This window comes from Lynx canadensis, chromosome A3 (genome assembly GCF_007474595.2).
Source record: "Lynx canadensis isolate LIC74 chromosome A3, mLynCan4.pri.v2, whole genome shotgun sequence".
In the NCBI taxonomy this organism is placed as follows: domain Eukaryota; kingdom Metazoa; phylum Chordata; class Mammalia; order Carnivora; family Felidae; genus Lynx; species Lynx canadensis.
In genome coordinates, this window is record NC_044305.1 from 106,938,469 (window position 1) to 106,954,052 (window position 15,584).

At 44.8% G+C, this 15,584-nt stretch overlaps 2 protein-coding genes across 13 annotated transcripts in view; one reads left to right on the top strand and one right to left on the bottom strand.

Moving 5' to 3' along the window:
- The window catches only part of SLC8A1 (solute carrier family 8 member A1), a 385,679-nt gene that overhangs the window by 53,010 nt on the left and 317,085 nt on the right, over positions 1-15,584 (top strand). For 4 of the 12 annotated variants that reach the window (XM_030311234.1, XM_030311236.1, XM_030311233.1 and 1 more), the window contains exon 1: positions 2,054-2,119. The exons of 5 other annotated variants lie outside the window; for them this stretch is intronic. The gene's annotated coding sequence lies outside the window, so the exon portion shown is untranslated. Of the gene's footprint in view, positions 1-1,840; positions 2,120-2,635; positions 2,764-15,584 lie in introns of those variants that run through there. 3 more of the 12 variants (XM_030311225.1, XM_030311227.2, XM_030311228.1) reach the window with 2 other exon arrangements.
- On the bottom strand, positions 2,146-3,401 carry LOC115511278 (myristoylated alanine-rich C-kinase substrate-like). Its single transcript, XM_030311814.1, has 2 exons — positions 2,935-3,401; positions 2,146-2,770 (listed from the first exon to the last, which is right to left on the bottom strand). Exons 1-2 carry the CDS (start codon positions 3,399-3,401, stop codon positions 2,146-2,148), a joined length of 1,092 nt encoding a protein of 363 aa, XP_030167674.1.

Below are 15,584 nucleotides of genomic sequence, written 5' to 3' on the forward strand. Positions count from 1 at the left end.
AAATCACCACCTTCCTACATACAATAGTTCTTTCCAAAGCCACAGCCTGCAGAAACCACTCAATTTCCTTACCTTAAGCCTTGTGCCAGTGATGTAGCCTTTGATAATTCTTGCAATAAAAATCCAGTCATGTATGACATTTTGGAGGGAGCAAAAGGTTTGATTTGCCTTCGGGCCCTGGAACCCCTGTAAAGATGCCTTTAATGAGAAATAAAAGGCAAAAAAAAAAAAAAAAAGAAGAAGAATAAAAAAATTTAGTATTCAGAAATGGGGCCAAATCAAAAAAGGGTGCCAAATCACTGGGTCCTAGGCTGCCTTTTAATGGTGTTAGGTAAAGAGAGGACCTTAATGTAGATTTTTTCTCCCCAAAATTCAAATTAACCTACTATCAGACTAGATTGGGAAAAAAAGACTAGATTGGGGGAAAAAAGTGTCCTTCAGTTAGCCTGGTCCTGTTTCCTGGGGGTGGAGTCTTTAGTTACATGCTTTGCTCTGTGTCATTTAGAAAGCAGCCACTTTTCTCTCCAAGTCCCTTTCATTGAGTGTGAGCCAAATGTCTGCCTCTCACACTCCCTTGAAATCAGTACCCTAAGTAATTTTTGGCTAAGGACATACTCTTACACAGAGGTAGTGACCTTCTGTGTCTCCCCACATGTCATTCTGTTTACACCCACTAGTCAGTGCAGTCTAACAAAAAGTCTGTGGAGAGTCAAGAACATTTTAACTTCTAGCAAGGCAAGGACAATGTTGCTTGGGGAGAATGGTTCCTGGGAACATACGAGACAAGAAGCTTGGTTTCCTCCGCGAAGCTGTGCACCCCTGACTGTTAGATCCATGCAGAACACCCTTGTTAATTAAATCACCGTCCTCATTCAGGCAGTACCAACACCACTGGTAAGTTTGCTAGAAATGCAGATCCTAGGCCTGCATAAGAAACCACAATCCCTAGGTTAGATTCAAATGCACATTCAAGGTTGAGGGCTAGTGGCCCGGAACAGTGGCTCTCAACCTCGGTTACTTGTAGGAATCAACCGGGGAATCTTAAAAAAAAAAAAAAAGAAACAAAGAAAGAAAGAAAGAGGAAAAAATTACTGCTGCCTGGGTCCTACCCCCAGAGATTCCAAGTTAATCAGTCTGGGGTGTGGCCTAAGCACTGGGAGTTTTAAAAGCTCCCCAGGAGATTCTGAAGTGCAGGCAGGGTTGAGAGCCACTGGCCTCATACTCAAGCTGTGGGGTTCCTGGAGTCAGATTCTCCTTTCCCCCCCGTGGCCTGGCTGCCACAGAACTGACAGTAAGTAGCGGGGAGAACCCTGCTAAGGACTGAACTTTCTCCCTGGTGCTCTTTTCCTCTCACCTTCTCCATACAGCTGCCCCTTACCCCACCCCATCCCCAACCACCCAGACTACACCAGCGGTGGATGTCCACGGGGGCTTTAAACACACAAGCTTGGAGTCTCTCTTGAGAACTTCAACATCAGAGTCTGGAGATGGGACGCTGAAATCTGCATTTTTAACAAGCTTCCCAGGTGTGTCTGATGTGGGGCCAGGTTTGTGAACTCCACAGTGGGTCTAGCCTTTCATCCTGCCAAGTCATTAAGGATTTGTAAGGATGAATGAGCTGTCAAGAGAGCAAGGGCCTGGTGCAATGCTCCTTTATTAATTATGGCGAAGTGATGTATTGGCAATGATAATGCTTCTCTTGGAAAGGCCAATGAATGGTTCGTCGATTGCTGCATTAGATTTTTCTCAACTCAACCTTACCGCTCAGCTCTTACTCCTCTCTGTAGTTGAAAAGCTGCACGGCTTTCACGTTAAACAGCTTCTTGGTCTTCATTCCCAGGTGAGCTGCAATCTTTGAGAGAAACAGCCACACGGAGAATCCTTCAGAGATCTTGGCTGGGGACCACCTCTCCCCTCACCCCCATGTCCTTAGCTGCTTGTGTCAGCAGCTTCTAGCCACGGTACTGCTGTGCACGTCTACATGTAGGAAAAACACAATGAGGGGGTAAGAGAAAATCATTGATGCAACCCCACATCCCATTGCTAAACGAGAGCTTCCTTCAGCACAAGGGATAGAAGGCGGAGGAAGAGAGATACATCTGGAGTAACAATTTCAGAGGTGAGAAATGGGCAGGCAAGTCGGGGTTAGGGTTCTGCCTTGCGGGGAGAGGCGAGGAAGGTTGAAAAGAAAAGTTGCAGCGCCCGTCTGCGCGTGTAATCGATGGGCTGGGTGCCCGAGAGAGCGCTAGCGCGCGGCCGGAACGCACTGCGGGGCCGAGGGCCGGGACCAAACCGAGAAACCTCGGCGGCGGCGGAGGCCGGGAGGGCTCCCCGCCCGCCCGGGGCGGCACCAACCCGCCGGCTCTTCCCCCGGGCGGTCCCCGAGGGCGCCGGGGCCCGGCGGGCCGCGGCGGGGCCGAGCGCGCGTGTGAGCGAGTGCGAGGCTGCGGGCGGCGGGCGGGCGAGTGTGCGCGGGAGGGAGGGAGGGAGGGGGAGCGCGCGCGCCGCCCGGGCCCCGGCCCTCCCAGCCTCCCGGCCTCCGCGCCTGCCTCCCGCCCGCGCGCACCGGCTGCCCGCAGCCGCCGCTCCCGCTCGCGCCGGCGCTGCACGGGAGCCTGCCCGCCGCCGCCCGCTTTGTGCTTCCCCCAGAAGATGGGAGCGACCTCTTCCCGGTCGGGAGCTATTTAAAAGGAGGGAGCGCGCCGCGTTGCCTGCTAGCGCCGCGGAACGGGGGAAGGATCGAGCCACACTCTCCCGAACCAGGTAGGCTCTTAGGATGGGCAGCCGAAGGGATGGGGTCAGCTACCGCCAACTCTTTTTCATTTCGTGCTCCTAAGGCTACACTTCGCTCCGCTTGGGCACAGGACCGGCTGCTAAATTGTGTGTGTGTGTGTGTGTGTGTGTGTGTGTGCGCGCGTGCGTGTGCCCCTCCACGTTTTCTGGGGTGTCCGCGCTTCTCCGGGAGCGAAATTGCTCGGGCTGGTGCGTCTGGGCGTGAGTGTGCCTGCCTGCCAGCGCCGGCTGCCTGAGGAAGAAAGGGCTGCTAGGGAGGGATGCTGCACCCTGCGCGGCGCGGGGCTCGGAGGCTTCAGGGCGCGAAGAGCTAAGTCCGCCCGGAATGCTGCGCTGCTGGGCATCCAGGCGTCCCCACCCACCGGGCTCTGCTCCGAGGTCATCCCTCCTCCTGGTAATCCCTGGGGTCTTCCCCCAAGGCCACACTCGCGAGTCTCTTTTCCGGCAAGCTCTAGGTGTTCCTTCGCCACGGACTGCGGAGAGGAGGGAGTTGTGGCCAGGGCAGACGGAACAGGCAAGGGGGGATTGCAGCGGGGAGTGGGCTGAAGGGTCCCGGTCTCTGGACACCGTGCAGCGGTGTGCGGTGGGGATTGGGCGCGCACAGGCATCTTTCCCCCTCGAGATTCGAAGGGAACTTTGCAGCTGCATTATCTGCCTCTGGAGCTTTGCTGGCTCTTGGGGAAATGGTCTGTGTGCTGAGATGTGAGGATATCCTTCTTGGCTCCTCCTTAATGAAGAAGAGGGAGGTCTTATGGGTGGACGGTCGGCTAAAGAAACCAAATCTGCCCCGGCGATGCTTTTAAAAATACAGTATGTGTGCATCCTTGATTTTAAAAATCCACCGCCCCCCCTCCGCCCCCCCCAGGATTCTGTTGACTATTTGATGAATGACTGGGGCTGGCAATTTGTATTTCCCTCTCCAGACAAAGTGGCAGTGGTTGAGTTGAAAGCAGAGTGATCAAATTTAACAAAGAATTTTTTTTTCTTTTTTTTGAAGAGAGCTATCATAGTGCATGGTGTCCGCAGTCACTGGAAAGAAAGTGATGCTTTGCACTGGGTATGTTTAGCCACCCCCCCTCCCCCCCTTAGCCTGGCTCCCTGGCTGGCGCTCTTTATCTCTCCTGCTAGTCAGCCACTAGTGGTTGTGACTATAACAATACAAACTTTGTCCTGCTGGAGGTGTAAAGACTAAAAAGAGAAAAAAGGATATCAGTAGGAGGTGTAGTGGAAGAAGCTTTTTAAAAAATGACAGATGTGGTAAAGACAGTACTGGCATCCAGATCATGGAGGAGCTGCGGAGTAGGTGGAGATTCTGATCAGATCTGGTTAAAGGCATCGCTTGAGTATCTCCAAATATGAGCAATTGAACACCCACAATCCAGCATCTGTGTGAAGATTTCCTAAGGGAAATGGGGAGCAACCAGGAGGGGATTCTGCAAGTATACCTCCCACCCACGCCCCACAAAACACACACACACACACACACACACGCACACACACACGCACACACACACGCGCGCGCGCACACACACACACACACGCCTGTTTTCTCTTTCTCTCTCAGAGCTACTCCTGCAGCAAGTCCAGAAAGGAAGGAGGAAAATGTGTCTAGATGTTTCATTCATTTCAGATCAGAAAACGAAACCAGAATAAGGGTGATTGCCTTTAGGTTCCTCTTTCAAATCCTGTGTTACTTGGATTTCACTGGTATGGGTTTGCTAAACTTGCTTAATTGGGAGCTGAGGCTGGTGTGAAAGGAGGAAGGAAGGGAGAGCCAGTTCCATCTTCGGGGCCTTGTGAGTGAGAAGGTGGGGGAAGACCCACTTATTTCATCAAGAAGCAAGATGTGTTTTCTTGAGTGGTTTTCATTTTACAAATTCCACCTGCTTGAAGAATTCCATTTGATTCTAAGTGCTATTTTGCTAAGATTTCTCCCGCCTACTAAAAAAAAATGAGTCCTGCTTCCCTGCCCCCCCCCCCCAAAATAGCTGTTGTCTTGTACGAAATATGGAATGTTAATTACTGGGGGGGGGGATAAAGAACTGGACAGAGGTAGACCATCATTGACTGTTGAGCTGTGCAGGGGTTGCAAAGGATGTAAGTATCCACGACAATCAGACTTCATTTACTCCGTCTTGAAAGCTTAACAGGGCTGGAAGAGGAGAGTAATGAATTAAAAGAATATGAAGGCTGTGCTTTATATCTATCTGTCTGTCGGTCTCTACGTCTACCCGTCTACTTACTTACTTGTCTATACATCTATCTTTCTATCTATCGTTACTATTTAATGGTTTCTGCTAGATCATTTTGGATTAAGAGTAGGGGCTAGATAACCATTTTTTTGACCATAAAGGGGAAGAGAGGTGATATAGCAATAGCAGTGTTTGAACTCCAAATAAAATTACAAAAGGAAGATGAAGTATAGTCAGGACTAGTTGCAGGAATCACATTAATTGTTCTTTCAAGCTTATGATGTTTCAGAAAAAAAAATTCCAAGAGAGCTTCAGTATTTTGTTAGCAAGCTATATTTAACATGTTTTTTATCAGACAAAAATAGACTTTTATTTATCTTGCAAAGTAAACGCATGGCTTCTTCCCTCTCAGTATTTAATCTGTTTCTTTGAAAAAAATAAATGAGGATAAAAGCTCTGCAGACCCAATGAAGTTGCATTCCTGCTTTAAAGCAAGTTAAAGCATCCATTTAGGTCATGGATGTGTTTCTCCCAAAGTAAGTGCATTTTAGGACTTTGCCATATGATTTTCATGTTGCAATTCAGTGAGAGGAGCCCTTTCTGCATGATGCCTTCAGGTAGAGGGAGCACAGCTTGGAGGTTAAGAAGCAAGCTGTCTGCCCCACCAGCATGGAAACAAACAAGATCCCTGTTGAATTAGAAATTAAATCTGGAAAAAGAAACACATGAGTAAAAGAGGATGGTACAGTACATATCTTGCATGCTTTATATTTTTTGCAGTGTGAATGAATGTTGCTTTTAACCAAAAATTGTTAAGTTGTTGCTTTACATTTGCAGAGAATTTAGGGATCAAAACGTGGCAATCTCTCTTCTTCCTGCTCCTTTCGACCCCCCCACCTCCCATCCTTTTTTCTTGTAAGGGATAGATGTCTCTTGCCAGAACATCTTCCAGTATTGTCCATACCTTATAGTTAGACCCCTCATCATAACCTCTACCAAATAGTCTCCCATCTGATCAAATTCTCCTGCTCCCTCTTGTGGCAAATATTCTCCCTGACTTTCCCCAGATTTCAGAATCGCAACTACCATCCCTCAAGGCCCCGTTAGCTGCCTATCACTTGGGTTCTAATCTCAGTAATATTTGTGGCTGACCAAGACAGTGGGCTGCTGAACTAGGCATTTCCAGTTTTCTCTCTGAACAAAGGGAAATCTACCCCCTGGAGACATACTTGAGATTTAGTGAAAGTACATGTCAGATGCTTTCTGACCCATTGGGATGGAGTAGATTCCGGAAATGTGAGCTTTCACAGTCAGCTTTTGAGATTTTGATTTGGACTCAGAGCTAGTCCGGTGGGGCCTCATTAAATACAGTGAGATTATTTTCCTTTTTCTTTCCTTCTCTTCCAAAAGATACCTCTTTCCCTGTGTGTCTGTGTCTGTGTCTCTCCATCTCTCTCTTTCCCTGCCTCCCTCCCTTCCCAGGCTCTCATACACACACACACACACACACACACACACACCCCACAAAATATATTTTATAGAACACATATTTTGCATGCTTAAACTAATCAATAATTAGGCTCTCAGTAAGGGTTGTACATCAAACAATCCATTTTCTGAACTGGAGACTTCTAGGGTGAGCTACTCTCACTGGCATGTTTTCATCGAGAGCTGTTCAGAATACGAATGAGGAGACTGGGTGCCTTTTTCCAGTGTGTTGACTCAACTTGGAAGATGGTTGCTTGCAGCCCTTGCTGCCTCAAGTGTTTTGTGTGGGCTCTCCTGGCTGACAACTCTTATTGAACTCTAAGTGTTTTATTTCCACATCTGTGATCGTCCTTTGATCCGCCCTGCCAGGAGAGTGTAGTATGTAACGAGATAGACAAAGGTTCAAGAGAATCACATTTTCTCTTTACCTGAAACTTTGTAGCCCATTTCAGGAGGAGGGGGAGGACATATGGAAGGAGAAAAGTCCTGACTGGCAGCTCAAGTGAAGGAAATGTGTTTATGGTCAAGGGCAAGTACATTGTAGGCAGCCGCCTATAAAGTGATTGGAGGGGGGCAAAACATCTTTGGGTTTGAAGCGTTTATCCATCTGTAAACATAAGATCAGAAATTCTCGCTATGGGACCTTCATTTGAATTAAGTAATTCTATCTAGTAGATCCCTAATAAAACGCAAGGACATCACCCAGGAAAGAGCTACCGTTAATTCTCGTAAACCATTGACGTCTGTGTATTCGTTAACTTGTATTCGTTTATCAGATCAGCTGACAGAAAAGTCCTGAAGGCCTGGATCATAGGAAGGTGAAGCAGAAGTGAAAGTAGTTTGAAATTGGGTTGGTGCCCAGTTTGTGCCCTCAGAGGCTCCTTCTGGTGGGGAAGTGTGAGGGACCTGAGTGCCCTCAGAGGAAGTAGAGAGTAGCCAGACAGAGGCAAAGATATCAAAAATTTGATCCTTTCTTGAAAACTTAGCTTTTTAAATTCTTCTGAGAATGGGCACATTGTATCCCCCCGTGTGAAATGATATCCTTAAAATCTCAAATGGTTTCTACTATGTGTCATTTTAAAATACTCATATCAGTAACCTACAAAATGCACATACGATACCAATTCAGACAGATGGTTTCTTGCATATATAATATAGACAGAAAAATAAATTCAAGTATTAGAATTCATCTTAATTTTTAAAAAGACAGAAAAAATAATCACTTTGTAGATGTCATTACATGTGAAGTCAGAATAATGAATAATTTCTTCATTGAATCGAACGTGAGATGAAAAGTCAGACAGACGAGGGTGATTCAGCAATTTACTCCAACCCAACCATGATATTTATTGAGCACTCAGTGTATGCAAGGCATTGCACTGGGCTTTTCAGAGAATGCAGATGATGAAGAGGAGTCATTTGACATTTGCTGAGTGCCCACTGCATGCCCAAGGCCAATCTAATCACCCTGTGTATGTTTTCTCACGTAATGCTCATAAGTGCCCTGCAAGAAAGCGTCGTTCTCCCAATTTAAAGATGAAACCCTGGCTCTGTTAAATAACTTATCCAAGAGCTAGTAGGTGACAGTACCGGTTTTTGACGTTGTTCAAGAGCCCTGCTCTTTGTACCATGTTTTCTATTCTTAGGGATGTTGTGGTCTAGGGCACCTAAATGCTGGGCCAAGTGAGAACTATTGCTATGATTGTCTAATGAGCAAAATTCTATAGAGTTGGAAGGAAGAAGAGAATATTGGAAAAGGCTTCATGGAAGAAGAGGCATTTTAGTTCATTTTCAAAGAGTGAAAAGGACTTCTAAAATAAATCAAGCCTAGCTATTTTTGAAACCTGTAAACCAGTCCCCGCTAATTTATAGCAAGGACAACCCTGGGGCGATGTTCGGGCCATTTCCAGGCTTTTGAAATCAGCTGTGTGTCTAGTCAGAACCAGGCATGGAACAGGGGATCTGGAACAAATGATAGCATAGGCCACTGTATCCATGTATTTTACAAGTAAACCCGAAATTCAGGATGAATTTCCAGCATGACCTTTAAGGAAAGAAGCTGTAACAGTTCGAGAGGTCAGACAAGGGACAGACCACCTGCCAATCTGTTCCTCCCTGAAATTTGATGGTCAGGCTTTCTGGGCCATTACAGGTGGTTTTTCTTTCTTTCTTTGGCACTGAATGGCTCTGGTGCTTTCTCCCTTGAGCTTCTTGAACTTGTCCACCTCCTCACTTCTGCTTCTCCTGAAAACATAAGGCCCAGGGCCCACTGTGGCTCTGCTCTGCTCGATGTATAGCATCCAGTCCTAACAGCAAGTTTAGAGAATCAGACTGCTTACACTACCCGCAGACCTCAACTTCCTGCGTAGACTGGGGCAGAGTCCCCAGAGGGAGTGGCATCGGGCAGGGGCAAAAGGATAGAGTTTGGAGAGGTGCTAAGTCATATATCGAATGTCTCTCAGAAGTTCCAAGTCGCTCTTCCAAAATAATCTACCTGCCAAATGCTGGAGGATGTGAGCTCCCTAGAGCTGACATGAGTGAGTTGGGACTGGGCAGAGTTGCTGGCTCTTTTTCCCCCAGACTCCTCGCTGCCTCTCTTCTCTTGGCCATGCACCTGTCAGTGGCCCCTTTGAAGAGCTGCTCCTTATCTGTGCTCTTGCTGCTTTGAACCACAGCTAGCTCTGGAAGAAACAGCAGAGATCAAATAAGCAAATGAAACAAATAAGCAAATGAAGGCCATAGGAAAGTGCATGACTTTTCAGAGTGAAGTAGGAAACAGTTGAATTCAGTAGGGCTCTGAGGTCATTTCAACAAAGTCCCATCTTCCTTTTCTTCTCTGATAATATAGAAGGCCTCCAGAAATGTATCTGTGTTTTCTGGCCTCAGGAGTGTCCAGATGTCTATTAATGATTCCCCAAGGTGGAAAGGAAACTATGACTTTTGCTTCTAGACTGAGGGTATTGACTAATAAAATGAAGGGCCCTAGAGTACTCCGACTAAAGTTCTCTGAAGTCAAGAGATATATCATGATAGTCATTGATGTGTATTCAGCAAAAGGGATAGTTAGCATCATGCCAGTTTGCTTCCCTCTGCCTCATTTTCCTCATCTATTAAATGAGAATGATCATAGTAAAAGGCCATGTGGGTTTTTCTGTGAGGAATAATACATTAATACTTGTGAAACATTTGGACTGGTTTCTGGCACGTGAGCGCTCAATAAGAATTTGTTCTTATTCCTTGAGATGAATGGTGAGGCTCTGTCCCTGCCTGTATGCTTTTATATGAACAGGGTAATTATGGGAGGTCGCCATGGGAAGGAGGAAGATAAGGACACACAGAATGACATATACCAGGGGTCACAAAACTGTTTTCCAAGGGGCCACATAGTAAACATTTTTGGCTCTATGGACCATAGGGTTGTCACAATTAGTCAACACTGCTGTTGTAGCAGGAAAGCAGCCGTTGACGATACACAAATGAATGGTCATGCTGTGTGCCACAAAACATTATTTAGTGACACTGAAATTTGAACATCATATAATTTTCACATCAAAAAACATTTTTTCATTGTTCCAATTATTTACGAAGGTAAAAAAAATTAACAAAATGAGTCTTATAAAATTAGGTGACAGGCTACATTCGACCTGATGGCCATAGTTTGGCAACTCCTGACATACAGCTAGATTGTGAGAGACCCAAAGGCAATATTAGTGAGTCAGAAGAATCCTAGCATTTGGGGTTGGGATCGCGCAAAGAGAGGTGGCCTAGAGCCTAGCATCCAAGACCTCGTGGTAGCGCCTAACTCTGGCAAGTCTGAGATGTGTGGCTTTGGAAAGGTCTTTTAAGTTACCATGGCCTGAGTTTTCATGTTGGGAAAAGGGAGTAGAGGCAAATTAGTTAGGCTTTCAGAGGACTTCCTAGCAATAAAAGCAGTTTTATGAAGGGAGATTGTACATTTAAGATGGATCATGGAGGGCTGGTGGAAAAGCATGAGAAGGGAAAACTGTGCACGTTTGGGTAATTTTAATTTAGTAGCTCAGTTGATTACCAGGAACAGAAATCCTGGGAAGATAGACATGTGCTGTATTGTGAATGTTGACCATGGACAACAAAGGGAGGGATTAGGATATTGTAACTTCATATTGTTAGCAAAATTCCCCAGTTTTACAGATCAGGCCAAGAAGGGGAAAATGACTTGTCCAAGGCCACAGGACTGATCCTTGAGATTAGCAGTCATTGGCCCCCAGACTGATGACCCTTCCATCTACCTCATTGTCCCTAGCAGAGCGATGGAAAGAAATTAATTGTGATTACATGATTGTGACCTCAGAGGGGCAAGTCTCAAAAAAATTGCAGAAGCCACTTTCAGTTTTTTCTAAATGTGAAAGCATCCCCCAGCATATCTAAGAAGGTAGGTCTGTCAGTAACCAACCCCATTCCAGAGAAGGTGAACTGCAAAAAGTTTAACCCAAGACCTTGTACTCCAACAATCTTTTGCCTAGGTTCCTGCTGACTATCTTAATTTTCAGCTCACATGTTATTTCTTCAGCAAAGCCTTCCCTAGCAGGTCTGATCCTCTATGACTTACCCTTGCAGGACTGCGTGTTGCCTTTACAACATTTATCAGAGTTAACAATTGTTTCTTTTTGAAATAATTTAAAATAACATCTGTCATCTGTCTTCCCAGCTACATAATATATTCCAGGAGGAGAGAGAGTGTATCTGTTTACCTCATGATTTTAGCCCCAGTGCCTCTCCCATTCCAGACAGGTAATAGACATTCAGAGTTTGTTGAATGAGTGAGTGAATGTTCTCTCGTAAGTCGTTGATACTGATGAAAATAATCCTTGCTTAAAAGGCGTAAGTTACTATCTTCACTTGCTAATTAAATGATTAAATGATTGGCATTTCTTCCTCCACTGACTTTTTTTCTCAACTCTTTTCCACTGGCTCCTCTCCAATCCTGGCCTATCACAAAAAGACCATAACATAATCGTCTTGGCATGGTTGCATAACATTAAAACCATAACACTTCAGCCAATATTTAAACACTTCTTCAAATATAGGTATATGGGATTGGTTTAAAGGGCATATTCACTAGATGCTTTATCTAGTGGAGAAATTGTATGTTTCATAAACTGTGCTCAGGGATTTGTGTAAAAATTTCATGTTTTCCCATAAACTACTCAATTTATTCCTCTAAATATCAGAATTTGGCTAGTTCCTTTCTACACTGCTTCCATTTAAAAAAATCTATTTGTTGTATATACATGTGCATCTGGTTTCAGAGCCATGACATTAGGTATATTGTCAGAAACTTTAGAAAACGGTAGCATAGAATATTGACGAAGGGTCACCATTACACGAGCATCTATCAACTTGAGTTTTTTAAAAGAATATTTCTTTTCCCTTCCTACTACTGTGTTTCTCAAGAACATCTTATTCTTTCAAGGACTGTGATTTGACACTATGCAGAAAAATTTAAAAGACTTACAAACTTCAAGTTGATAGGGTTCCATCTTCTGAAAAGCAATCTACTTGAAGATGAAGCTTAATGACTCAGGGAAAAAGCTGATGAAATTCACCAGCCTCTGCTCACATAACCAGCATTTTCCTTGTTAAAAAAGATTTTTTTTTAAAAAAAGGCATTCCGGGTGTTCCTATCACATAGCTTGAAATTGGATTCTGTATTAAATATCCCCAGTCCCAAGAGCCAACTAGAATGCACAAAGCGACTACAAAGATTTAGCCTTGAGTTTAAGTGAACAAAGGGGGTGGTGAAAAGCCCCACAAAGACCCTATAATTTAAAGAGCACAGCCTTCCTCAGCATCTAAAGCTTCAAGTTTGGGATTTATGTTTCTGCATATTGTCTCCTCTATTCAGGAATTGTGCATGGAACCTGGATAGAAAGTCTCCAAACTCTTCCATTTATCCTGGGTCTTTGTCATGTGTTGATGTAATGTCCCAGCAGTCCTTAGCTGTTTCTATTTCAACAGGGCAGAACTAACCCTTGGCAAAATTATGAAGTAGGATAAATGACTCCCAATGCTTTAATCTCTTTTGGGAGCCCCCGTGATCTCCTGTTAGCATCCATTCTCCTCCACTGTCTTCTCTCCTACCTCCCGACCCCCCACCCTCCAACTCACCAAGGGGCTTCATATTTCGATGCCATCTGGAGTGCCAATCTATGGGAAGAAAAGCCCTTCTGATGTATTATTTCACATCAACACCTTGCTGCTATTGCAAGAAACACTAATTGTAGTTTTTCAGTACTAGTCTCTGTCCAGTACTTTGTCTAAGTGCTCTGCTCTGCAGTCTGTGTTTGATGAAGATACCCCATGCCAGTTCTACTCTCTACCCAGTTCTTCCCTTTAATCCAATGCCGTTGAGGGGTGTTGCCAAGACTGCCCATATCAAATCAGCTGGGGTGCTTATTAAAGTTCGAATTTGGGTTTCCTCTTCAGAGATACTGTACATCGGATGCTTTTGTCATCCTTCCAATCCTGTCCTTTAAAAAATTTTTTTGGGGGGCGCCTGGGTGGCTCAGTCAGTTAAACGTCCGACTTCGGCTCAGGTCATGATCTCACGGTCCGTGAGTTCAAGCCCCGCGTCGGGCTCTGTGTTGACAGCTCAGAGCCTGGAGCCTGCTTCAGATTCTGTGCCTCCTTCTCTCTCTCTGCCCCTCCCCTGTTCATGCTCTGTCTCTCTGTCTCAAAAAATAAATAAACGTTAAAAAAAAATTAAAAAAAATTGTTTTTACATTTATTCGTTTTTGAGAGACAGAGAGAGACAGAGCATGAGCAGGGGAGGGGCAGAGAGAGAGAGGGAGACACAGAATCTGAAGCAGGCTCCAGTCTCTGAGCTGTCAGCACAGAGCCCGACGCGGGGCTTGAACCCATGACCTGTGAGATCATGACCTTCCTGAGCGGAAGCCGGATGCTTAACTGACTGAGCCATCCAGGTGCCCCTCGATCCTCTCCTTTTATGGAGTCTTCCATATCCTTCCTAGTATTCGTGGTAATTCGAGTAACTAACTATTTGAGTTGCTTGAAGACAGTGAGTTCATCAGGTGCAGGTGCAATCATCTTTGTAATCCCTGTAGTGTTTGGTTTGGTGCTTTGCACATAGACACCACTCAATAAGTGCTTGATGAATAAATGACTGGTCCACTGTCTAGAGCCAGAAATGTACCGAGGGCTGTACTTCACTCAGAAAACCCACATTTCTTAAGATGAAATGTCAACAAGCTCGTGTGGAAAATATTTTTAGGTAGGAAATCTTTTTTGGTGACCTAGATATAAACGCATGCATATGACCTCATTTTTGGTTCCCAGTATGTAAGGTCAGACCTCAAAGAAGGGCTTCTCTTTCTCTTCAGGGTGGATGGTGAACAAATTATTACCTGAAATAGTTATTATTGTCCATAACGAGGCCCCTGAAAGAGTTACAGAGCACAGATGAGGTGTTCCAAGGCCCTGCCTCGAGGAGTTCACTATGCTTAAAAACCCTGGGTTGTAGAGATGTAGGCTGGGAAGTCTGAGGTTTCTAGAACCCTGGTTGTATTAACCCAAGAGCTCAAGTGCATTAACTTGGTAATGAGGTGATCCACTTTGAGTGTGTCGAGGTGTATCCATGATCTCACAGTCTGAATGCCTGGAAAGTCTCTCCTTTTCTGTGATTCTCTAGTAACAAAAGAGTTCTGTTCCAGAAGGGGGACCTACACTTTGGCTTTTATAATATCCCACCAGAATATGAGTTTCTTGGGGGATATTATCTTATTCATCTTATTTTATTTTGTTTTGTTTTATTTTATTTTATTTTATTTTATTTTATTTTATTTTATGAGAGAGTGCATGAGCTGGGGAGGAGTAGAGAGAGAGAGAGAGAGAGAGAGAGAGAGAGAGAGATGAGAGAGAGAGAGAATCCTAAGCAGGCTCCACGCTCAACATGGAGCCCCATGCAGGGCTTGATCCTATGACCCTGGGATCATGACCTGAGCTGAAATCAAGAGTCTGACGCTCAACTGACTGAGCTACCCAGGCACCCCTCTAATTCATCCTTTTTAATACGGTATCTGGCGTATGTGAGTGGCTAAGAGAAGCTTGGCAGACAAAACCATGAATGAATGTGTTTTCCTGTTTTGTTGGATTACTTACTTGTTTAAAAATTAAAAAAAAAAAAAAGTCATGACCCCAAGATAGCAAATTTGTGAGCTGCATTGAAATTCTTGAAAAAATATTGACTTATTGTTCCTAGAGCAAAGTATTAACATGTCATGCTAAAATTTAGTATCGTTTTCCCTACCCCACCCATCTTTTATTTTAGTTTTGCATGCTCCCTGCTAGGATTTCTTTCTCTATTTTCTTTTCTCCGGACCAAAGGGAAAATCCTTGAGATTATTGCATGATTTTGGAGTGATTTCAGACGTCAGATTTTAGCTGATGATCCCCCACATGGATCATCTTTCCCTCACTATGTGATGAATAGGAGTGCTTATAAAATGTTTACTCAGGGGGTGAGGAGGCATGAGACAGGAGAAAGGGCCATGAAAGCTCTTGATAAGATAGTATAAATGATAGACATTTATTTAGGGGGAAAGGAGGGTGGCATGGAAAGGTATTTTGCACGAAACACCTAAGCAGGGGGCTCTTTTTTACCAAATAACAGAATCGTTCACACAGGAAGTGGAAACAAAAAGAGGCTGCCATTTTGGAAAGCATGATGGTGTAATTAATGCAAAGTGCCTAGATTAAACTCCTAGTAGTTGTACTTAGGTTTGTATGACTTCAACCGGCTTACTTTTATGAACCATTTATTTTTCTCACTGGTAAAATTAGAAGGATAGTATCTCCTTGCGATGTTGTCAGAAACCTCGGGGACAGTGAATCCAAAGCAGTCAGTAAAGCCTCTGGAACAAAGCAAGTGCTCAGTCAATGGTTGCAGTCATTATTGTCATAAATACCCTCACGGGGGGCCTTCCTCTGCCCTTGGCACTGGCAGAATGAATCTGAGGACAGTCCTGGCCCAAGATTAGCCGAGCAGCTTCCCTTTTTTATTGAAAGACTCTGTTGTCCAGCTTTCTTTCTCTTATTCCTATTTCCACGCCAGTA

What these genes read in the sequence shown, in the direction of transcription:
- LOC115511278 (XM_030311814.1), bottom strand. Translation starts at nt 3,401, where the DNA reads ATGCCTGTGCGCGCCCAATCCCCACCGCACACCGCTGCACGGTGTCCA. An exon ending in GCGCGGACACCCCAGAAAAC is followed by an intron (nt 2,771 to 2,934) that starts GTGGAGGGGCAC and finishes GCCCATCCTAAG; the next exon opens with AGCCTACCTGGTTCGGGAGA.